Source organism: Mercurialis annua, linkage group LG2, assembly GCF_937616625.2.
Source record: "Mercurialis annua linkage group LG2, ddMerAnnu1.2, whole genome shotgun sequence".
In the NCBI taxonomy this organism is placed as follows: domain Eukaryota; kingdom Viridiplantae; phylum Streptophyta; class Magnoliopsida; order Malpighiales; family Euphorbiaceae; genus Mercurialis; species Mercurialis annua.
This window is the reverse complement of record NC_065571.1, coordinates 1,276,073-1,285,465: the sequence shown is the minus strand read 5'-3', so window position 1 is coordinate 1,285,465 and position 9,393 is coordinate 1,276,073. Positions and strand designations below refer to the sequence as shown.

Genomic DNA, 9,393 nt, shown 5'->3' with positions numbered 1-9,393 from the left:
CTTTTTTTTCAAAATTTTGCTAAAAGGGCAGAAATGTCTTTTGCCTGTGCGGTGGTAAGTAAAACCGGGCGGTGTTTAGCAATCCAGAATAAAAAAATAGCTTTATAAAGTAAGGACAAATTAGTCAAATAAAATTGTCCTTTTAAATTTTTGGAATTCATTTATAAATTCCACCTATTTTAGTTAGATTTGCAATTCCTCAAATTATAACTAAAACCAATTCCAGAATTTCAATTCCAAGAATTGTATTAATAGGTTCATTTATTCCAAACACAAAAAATTAGAATTACAAATGAATTCCACATAATTTTAAGAAATTCATTCATTCCAAAGGGGCCCTTAGAGAAAATTTCATTTTTAATTAAACTCTAATTAGCTTAGGTTAAAAATGAAAAACTATTTTAAACTTCTTTTTAAATAAAAAGAGGTTAATTTAGTATCTCGGAGTAGAGGTGAAATATAAATACATACGTCAGAGAATAAATGAATTTTTTTTTAGATCAGAGTATAAACGAAAAAAAAGTTTAAGGCGAGTGGTTTTTAAGTAGTTAAGCCTTATACAAATAACTAAAGTTTGAAACACTTAGCTGATATAAGAGTTAAGACACTTACAACTGATTTAAGCTTGTCAAGCAGTTCATGATCTATCCCGATTCTAATTGACGTGGCAATCTCAGTTTATCTCGTACTTTTATATTCATAAAACGGAAACACAAAACCGTAACGCTTCTTCTCAATTCCAGTGATCAAATAAATAACACCGGATCAGCAGCTCCGATACGGCGTCGCATCAGCTCAATAATGATACCGGCGACAAGAATCTTCCGGAAAAGGATTTGGAGCTCCGGTCGACAGTCTGTATTGTCATACACTCATCATCAAACTTCCTCCTTGTCCTCACCGCCGGGGACGGCGGCCGGAATCTCTCCACAGCTCAACCTCACTAGTTATGCTTCGACGGCGTACCGCTCAGCTTATAATACCTCTATTGATGTGAGTTTCATATTCATAATGAAAATAAAATTCTTGTTTGGAATTGAATATTGATTTTAAACATATTTTAATTTGTTTTTTAATTATGTTTTTTGGTATTTAATTATGTTTTTTTGGTGATAATGTTATGTAGTGTGGGCTTATTAGGTGTAACGTGAATAATAATAGCAATAAGAATAGATGTTGCTGGTTTACAAGTCATGCTTTAGCTGATGTTCAAGTAGGACGAGTAGTTGATGTGCCGTTGGCTCAAACTGGTGAAGGTATTGCTGAATGTGAAGTTCTCAAATGGTTTGTGCAAGAGGTATTTACTGATTTTACTAATTTTTTATTTTTTTTGTAGTTTTTTATTTAGGTTATTGTCGTAATATATCCTCGCTTTTCGTGTTTGTTTTCTTCGATTTAAGCATGTTAAACCAAACGTGGCACCACATGTCCCAACCTGTCCAAACTTTTCATCCTATAGTACAACTTTTTTTCCGCAAAACGATGTCATTTTGGCAGTTTTGAATGACCAAAACAATATCGGATAAGATATTTAGGCTATAAATGCCACAAAAAAGGTCGGGTTTTTTTATACTAAAAAGTGAAAGGTTGGGACGTGTAGTGCCAGATTTGGTAGAATGTGTTTAAATCGAAAAGAACGCGAAAGGTGAGGACATTTTATGACAATAACCCTTTTTATTTCCATTATATTGTGTTAACGTGTGATCTTCGTTATGCTTAGTGTTCTTTATTTGTTAGTTAATGTATATGTTGGACTTGGATTCTATTAGAAGAAAGAATCAATGGATAAGAATTGATGAATTAATTGTGTTTTTTGATCTTTTGGCTGCAGGGTGATGTAGTAGAGGAATTTCAACCACTATGTGAAGTTCAGAGTGACAAAGCTACTATTGAAATAACCAGTCGCTATGAGGGGAAAGTTTCTCAGATTCTATACGTTCCTGGAGACATCGTAAAGGTTATAATTGAAATCTGTCTATATTCTGAACTTGTCATGCACATTACGATTCCCTTTTATATTGCTATGTATGATCTATTGACCACTGGTGGAATTAGGAGCCTTTAGTTTACTAGGTGAAATTAGGACTTTGTTTTTTTTTTTGAAATATAATCTAGTGCCAAATAAACAAGTTGAGTAGCTAAGAATGTGTTACTCAGGAAGGTTTGAAAGCAGAAAATTCTGATGTAATCATGAAATATAAGTCTGTTGGTAGGTTGCTTTCACATTGGCAAAGCAAACTGTATATATAACAAGGTAGAAATATAACATTTATGCAATTATTTTGTATTTAAGGTTCGGGAAGATAAATGTGTGTCAGTTTGTGAAAATTTTAGTAGGTTTCCACTAATTGTCTGACTTGGAAAATAGTGTTAGCATGAAGAAAGCAATATTAGCGTCAAAATGGAACAATGATGCTGGCCATTTGGTGGTTATTACACTGTTATTTTGCATTTCTAAAACTACATGATGTGTTTGAATAAAAGGCAGTAATATTATAGGTTGGAGAAACCCTTTTAAAAATGGCTGTTGAGGAATCTCTTGCTCCTATTCCGAGGCCTGATGGTCTTGAAGATACAAAGTCACTTGGTCTCAAACTGGAAAAGAGTCAAACTGGTGGAGTCTTGTCCACTCCTGCCGTGAGGCACCTTGCAAAGGAATATGGTATAAATTTAAATGATATCAGTGGAACTGGTGAAGACGGAAGGATACTAAAAGAAGATATACTCAATTATGGAATTCAGAAGGGAATTACTAAAGATTCATCATGCAGTTTGAATGCTGATTCTGGAAATGAATTTACGAGTGGAAAAGGGAAAAGCACTCGTGCATCAGCTGAAGTAGAACAGCTTCATGATGATAAGATAGTTCCGCTAAGGTAATGTTAAATACAAAAGCTAACCTGGTGAACTGCGAGTTCTCTTAATATGATATTTATCGTGTATGATTACGGTTTAGTATCTTTTACTTGAATTCAAGCTTTAGGTAAATTAATTTTACTCTAATTCTTCCAGGGGTTTCCAACGAGCAATGGTGAAGACAATGTCCATGGCTGCCAAAGTTCCACATTTTCATTATGTAGAAGAGATTGATTGCAACGCTCTGGTGGAGCTTAAATCTTCTTTTCAAAATAATAATACTGATCCAGCTGTCAAGCATACTTTCCTTCCATTGTTGATAAAGTCGCTTTCAGCGGCTCTCAGCAGGTATCCATGGATGAATAGTAGCTTCAACGAGGAGTCAGTAGAGGTGATTCTAAAAGGTCTGTTGGTCCTTTCTGCTTTGTAATTTGCTATTACATTTTGTTATGCTGCTGTTGTGTTTTAGCAAGTGGTAGGGTTTAGCACAGGCTTCCAATTTTTTGTTCTGGGAAGCATTTAACTTTTAGTATTATGGAACCAGAATGAACTGAGTATCAAAGAATATATATAAGAAACTTGAGCTATATAGGTCAATTATTATGTGCTAACATGGACTAATAATACAATTGAAATTAGGTGGTTCTACATTGAGTTTCTTGCTAGCTATTGGATGGATTCGATACTAGCTGGATATCGTCATGCATGTTTTATCTCTAACAAACTGAGCTTTGGTAATTTTGATGTCAATTGTTGCCTGCAATCTGAAGATTTGCAAGTCATAAATTCATAATGCTAATTTGCTAAATATTACAATTGATGCTGTTATGTTTCTCTGTCCTGATGAGAATCTATTACTGACAATATTTTAGGCTCCCACAATATTGGAATCGCCATGGCTACTCCACACGGTCTAGTTGTACCAAACATAAGGAATGTTCAATCTCTATCCATCTTAGAGGTGAGTATTAAATTAACGTTCATTTGTATCGTCTGCAAATCTATATTACATAAGATAGAGATGAGGATTTCAGTGGCTAAAATCATTTGCTTTTCGAATATTGGCATTTAACTTCATTCTTTTGTATCCTTACATTACATTAGATAACGAAGGAACTAGCGCGACTACAACAATTGGCATTGGAGAATAAACTTAATCCTGAGGATATAACTGGTGGAACAATAACACTAAGCAATATTGGTGCAATTGGTGGGAAGTTTGGCGCGCCTATCATAAACTTGCCTGAAGTTTCCATCATTGCAATTGGACGAATTCAGAAGGTTCCGCGGTTTGCAGATGATGGAAATGTGTATCCTGCATCAATCATGACTGTGAGTAACATTTTTTTCCTTTCCCTCCTTCGTTCACAATTTATTCATGTCGATGATTTAATAATCTGATATCATATTTTTGGATGTCAGGTAAATATTGGTGCAGATCATAGAGTTCTGGATGGGGCAACAGTTGCAAGATTTTGCAACGAGTGGAAACGGTTAATTGAAAAACCAGAACTACTAATGTTGCTTTTGAGATGACAAAAGCTCATTAGCTGTGAGATCATATTTTTGAAACGTCCTGCCAAACGAGCTCTCATGGCGCTCAGCAGCAGCTACAACAGCTGCATGACTAAAAATTTGACTCCCTGCAGGGACCCAATAAACCAAGGAGGCCTCCTTGTTCTGTACAGTATGAACAATCAATTTGTATTAGTTGCCTAGTTTATACATCAATAACTCGAGATCGATCACTATGAATGCAATTCCTTGATACATGATTTATGTAGCTACAGCACATTGATCCTACTAGATAACTCCCAAGTCTATACATGACATTGAATTTGGTAAAAGAAAATTTTAGTTTCCACCCGATCATCTTCTTGAAACTTTGGACCATAGGTAGACCAAGAAGAAGCAAAATAGTGCAAAAAGAACCACATGTACAATATGATTTCCACCATTCTTAACGATACTCCTATTCAACTTCCTCATGTTGTTCTTCACGCCAGCTTGAGCTTTGATCACGGTCATTTGCTGTAAATCCAAAAATCAAGCTTTTATTAGTGTGAAGTATAGCAAAGTCCCGCTAACTGATGGTAAACATGTTCAATCCAAAAGTAAGATACTGAACTCATAGATCACCAGATTGAAAAAAAAAAAAACAAATGAAAATGGTATTGTAATTCCATTATGTATCACTCACACAAAAACAATCCCACTTTCAGTAAATTAACACACAAAAATGAAAATGGTATTGTAATTGTTATTTCCTTGTGAAATTCATTTTCTTTAGTCTTTTAATTTAAACCTTTGATATGTAAGGTAAAAATTCTTTTTCTCCAAATAAAAATCTATGTTTAATAATATTCTCAACAGACTTAGCATGTTTATAATCATCCTACATTTTTCTTCTCTATAAAATTACTATTCTTCGTCCGTCTGATAATCTCAAACATCCACCAAATATAGTTTTGATATAAAAGTAAATTTGATCTCTTCTATTTTGCTCAATCTGTTTTCCAAATCATAAAAACTCATTTATTAAGCACGCGATAAAAAAATTATTCATGACTAACAATACACTATAAAGAATGTACCAAGCATAACTGCAAATAAAGAAATTGATGAAACTACTCCTATTCCAATTTTCTATAGGCTAATACTTGAAAACCCTTGGAAGCCTCTCTAATGATGCTTGACTATTTAATAATTGCAACACAAATTTTTAGCTAAGTAGTGTTTGAATTTCAACTCAGCAGTAAAAAAAATTGAGCCAGCCACAAAAAAAAAATCTAGAGTGTAATCAAAAGAACACATAGTTAGCAAAAACCAATGGTCAAAATAAAAATGATACCAGTTGATCCAAGAAATCCTTCTGAAACTTTGCTTCTGAACCTATCTCTTCAGCCACCTGCAAATCCCATATACATAAAGCTAACCAAACATACAAGACTTAAAAAGATAAACTTAAAACTTTTCAGGTCAGCCATATTAATATCACTAGACAAGTCAATGTTAAGTTCAATATGAAAGCAAGGAAAAACTGAGTAAAATCTGTAGAAACAATATAATAAATCGCAAATAAGAGAACCTGGCACATCAGGACATTTTTTGGGACTTATAAATCATGCACCGGGATAAAAATCGTGCAAACTTGCGTAAATCTTGGCATGATTTTATTTATTCCAGAATGTGTTGCTCATTTCTTTTTCTTGCAAGATAAACGCATCCTAAAAGTAACTGACCACAAAATATTCAAATTGAACAACGACTTAATTTTCAATCAAATTACATATGTTTTTCGTCAATCGCCAAATATGAAGCAATTTTATTGATATATAATCCTAAAACAGGCACAAATAACATAATTTACAGAGAAGGCAAAAACAGAGCCAAAGAAACTCACATTTCTCAACAGCTTAACTTGGCTATGAAGACCGGAGATCTCATCATCGAAATCGCCGTGCATCGGATCAATCCTTAATTGTATTTCATCGGAGTTAGCTACCGGTCTCGTGCTCAATCCTTCTCTGCAAAATAAATATCGTTTGAACATCTTGATAATAATTTTGCAATTACAAACGTAAAAAGAAAAATAAAATTAAAACACATTGATCCTAAACCCTAGAAATTGTTACCTTGATCTATAAGGAGCGGCGCCACCGTAGAAGGAACTGCCTCGGCTCGAACTGGCGGCCATAGAAATAGAAGGAATTTAAAGCGGATGATTCGAAATTGAAGAAATTTTGTTTTCTTTGAAATTATTAGGAGGAATTGCAGTTTTTCGTATTTCGTAGTCTTAAAATGAGTTCTTGTTTAGTTTATGGCGGGGAAAAGGCTTATTGAGGTTAGGCAATGAAATGGGCTTTATAATTGGGCATGAGCTACATTTCAGCCCAGATTGGCAAGAGTAAGGCCCATGTTATACCATAATCAATTGCACTTCAGCCCAAATATAATAGATGACAGATAGTTTATATATTATATATTTAATTAATGAAAGTTTAATATATGATTTATTATGTATATTTTTTTACAATATACATAACACCTGATCTTAAATGTAGTTTTATATTTTTGACACTATCTTAGTTGGTAAAAAGTATAAACACACGGATTATCAGGCGTAGGGCTGTAAATTAATGGGTAATTTTCACAAATCCCTCAAAAGTGTTCATCTTTAATGTTTTTACCTCAGCTTTTTCTTTTTGACAAAAATCTCCCAATTAAATAGAAAAGTTTTCACAATTCCCTTATACCCCAAAACAAGCTGATTTTATATTAAAATAAGACAATTATAACCCTTCAAACAAAAACACTGTAGATAGCACTGTCACTTTCGGTTATCCAGCAAGAATAACGCTGACTCTAAAAGTGGAACTTCCTTAATTCAGTAAATTCAGTTATGGGGTTTGAATTGCATGTGGGACGTTGCATGATAGTGGTTCAGTGTGCCATCTATTATCTCATGCCATCTGTGCTATTTTTTCTAATATGTTTACATCAATACTTGTTCATGTGCCTTGGAATTGAATAAATTTTATTTTAGATTTTGATATTTGAAAATGTATGGATACTGAAATTAAATTATTCAAATAATATACATGAATTTGATTTTAATTTAATATTTTATTTTAAAAACATATTCATCATAATTTTTTATATATTAATTAAATATTTTAACATACTTTAAATTTCATTTTTTATATTTTTTTTTAAATTTTGCATTAACTTTGTTTTAAATTCATATTTAGTTCGCATTCATTTTATTTTATTTTAAATTTAATTTTAATTTAAATTTAGTTTAATTTTAATAAAATCATAGATAATATATTTTAATTTACTGTTAGATTATTTATTATTTTATAATTTATTTTCAGTTGTGTATATTCTTAATAAACTGATTTGATTAAAATAAGTTGATTATTATTTTATAATAAATTTATTAAGAAATTACTTAGGTAAATTTACTTCAAGTAGACATTGAGTTTATTTTAAGTTTTAATTTTATTTCATTCAAATCTTAGATCGTTTACCATTAGATTATTTGTAGCTTTATAAGTTTATTTTTAATAAACTAAATTATTAATATTAATTTAATTAGAATTATAAAATCGAAAATCAACCTAATGTGAACCGGATGTGAACCTATATCAACTAACGACTTTAATTCAATTTTAAATAAAATTGGTCTTGTTGGTCTTAACAATCTTAAATGATATTTTATATAGAGAGAATTTTGAAATTTAGTGTAATCACAAAATATCTCTTTTAAGTGAAATATATTTGACAGAATATAAAACCGAAAATCAACCTAATGTGAACCGGATGTGAACCTATATCAACTAACTAATTTAATTCAATTTTAAATAAAATTGGTCTTGCTGGTCTTAAGAATCTTAAATGATATTTTAAATAGAGATAATTTTGAAATTTAGTGTAATCACAAAATATCTCTTTTAAGTAAAATATATTTGACAGAATATAAAACCGAAAATCAACCTAATGTGAACCGGATGTGAACCTATATCAACTAAAACTACCTTAATTCAATTTTAAATAAAATTTGTCTTGCTGTTCTTCACAATCTTAAATGACATTTTATATAAAGAAAATTTTGAAATTTAGTGTAATATACAAATCGAATATCTTTTTTTTAACTACTTGAATATCCTTTTTATGTGTATTGTATTTGACAGTCTATAAAACTGAAAATCAACCTGGTGTTAACATGGTGTGAACTTATATCAACTGAATTACTTTAATTCAATTTTTATAAATTTTGTCTTACTTTTTTTTACAATCTTTAACTGACATTTTATATAGATAAAATTCTGAGATTTAGTGTAATATACAAATTAAATATCTTTTTTTAAGTGAAATGTATTTGATAGTTTATAAAACTAAAAATGAACCTGATGTGAACCTGTTATGAATCTATATTAACCGAACTATCTTAAATTCATTTTTTAAAAAAAAATTGCCTCATTGCTATTTACAATCTTATCTGATATTTTATATAGAGAGAATTTTGAGATGTAGTCTATTATAAGAATTGAATAACTGTTTTTAAGTGAAATATAATTGACAGTCTATAAAACTGAAAAGTAACCTAATGTGAACCGTATGTGAACCTGAAATGACATCACATACCGAACTTTTTGATATAGTTCTTATGAACATATTTTTTTTTATAAAAAAATTGACTCTTCCAAATTATCGAAATCAAAACTATTTTTTGAGATCCTCCAGACACGCAAATTGCTATAAGACAATAAATTGATGAAGATAATAGTAAAAGTGTAATGTTAATAATCTAGAAAACCAAAATTTAATCTCTATATGTACATAAAATTAATATCATAGTGTTATTTTTTTTTCTCCTTCAATAAGATTCATACTACCATTTCAAATAACAAGATGGTTATAACATCGGACCCACACTGCCAATCTCTTCTTGATTCTCACACTTCAATGCTAAAAAAAATTATTTTTTAATTTCAATTCAAACCCCATTGACATAAATTCATGGCTAATAAG

At 31.1% G+C, this 9,393-nt stretch overlaps 2 protein-coding genes across 3 annotated transcripts; one reads left to right on the top strand and one right to left on the bottom strand.

The window, feature by feature from the left end:
* The first annotated feature begins 583 nt into the window (after nucleotides 1-583).
* Nucleotides 584-4,532, top strand: LOC126670267 (lipoamide acyltransferase component of branched-chain alpha-keto acid dehydrogenase complex, mitochondrial). 2 transcript variants are annotated; one of them, XM_050363959.2, is made up of 8 exons: nucleotides 584-993; nucleotides 1,127-1,297; nucleotides 1,832-1,957; nucleotides 2,500-2,876; nucleotides 3,013-3,260; nucleotides 3,729-3,817; nucleotides 3,961-4,188; nucleotides 4,279-4,532. In XM_050363959.2, the coding sequence occupies exons 1-8, from the start codon at nucleotides 802-804 to the stop codon at nucleotides 4,390-4,392; spliced, it is 1,545 nt and encodes a 514-aa protein (XP_050219916.1). In that variant the 5' UTR covers nucleotides 584-801; the 3' UTR covers nucleotides 4,393-4,532. The 2 variants fall into 2 exon arrangements, with proteins under 2 accessions (XP_050219916.1, XP_050219917.1); XM_050363960.2 differs by having other exon boundaries at nucleotides 837-993; nucleotides 1,141-1,297.
* Nucleotides 4,533-4,598: 66 nt separating this feature from the next.
* LOC126670268 (bet1-like protein At4g14600) lies at nucleotides 4,599-6,633 on the bottom strand. Its single transcript, XM_050363961.2, has 4 exons — nucleotides 6,492-6,633; nucleotides 6,260-6,383; nucleotides 5,708-5,764; nucleotides 4,599-4,887 (listed from the first exon to the last, which is right to left on the bottom strand). The coding sequence occupies exons 1-4, from the start codon at nucleotides 6,551-6,553 to the stop codon at nucleotides 4,726-4,728; spliced, it is 405 nt and encodes a 134-aa protein (XP_050219918.1). The 5' UTR covers nucleotides 6,554-6,633; the 3' UTR covers nucleotides 4,599-4,725.
* Between the last annotated feature and the right edge of the window lie 2,760 nt (nucleotides 6,634-9,393).

Coding starts and splice junctions, on each gene's coding strand:
- LOC126670267 (XM_050363959.2), top strand. CDS start 802: ATGATACCGGCGACAAGAATCTTCCGGAAAAGGATTTGGAGCTCCGGT. Junction 3,261..3,728: donor AGTAGAGGTGATTCTAAAAG/GTCTGTTGGTCC, acceptor ACAATATTTTAG/GCTCCCACAATATTGGAATC. Junction 4,189..4,278: donor ATCCTGCATCAATCATGACT/GTGAGTAACATT, acceptor TTTGGATGTCAG/GTAAATATTGGTGCAGATCA.
- LOC126670268 (XM_050363961.2), bottom strand. CDS start 6,553: ATGGCCGCCAGTTCGAGCCGAGGCAGTTCCTTCTACGGTGGCGCCGCT. Junction 6,384..6,491: donor GCCGCTCCTTATAGATCAAG/GTAACAATTTCT, acceptor TTTATTTTGCAG/AGAAGGATTGAGCACGAGAC. Junction 5,765..6,259: donor AAGTTAAGCTGTTGAGAAAT/GTGAGTTTCTTT, acceptor TGGGATTTGCAG/GTGGCTGAAGAGATAGGTTC.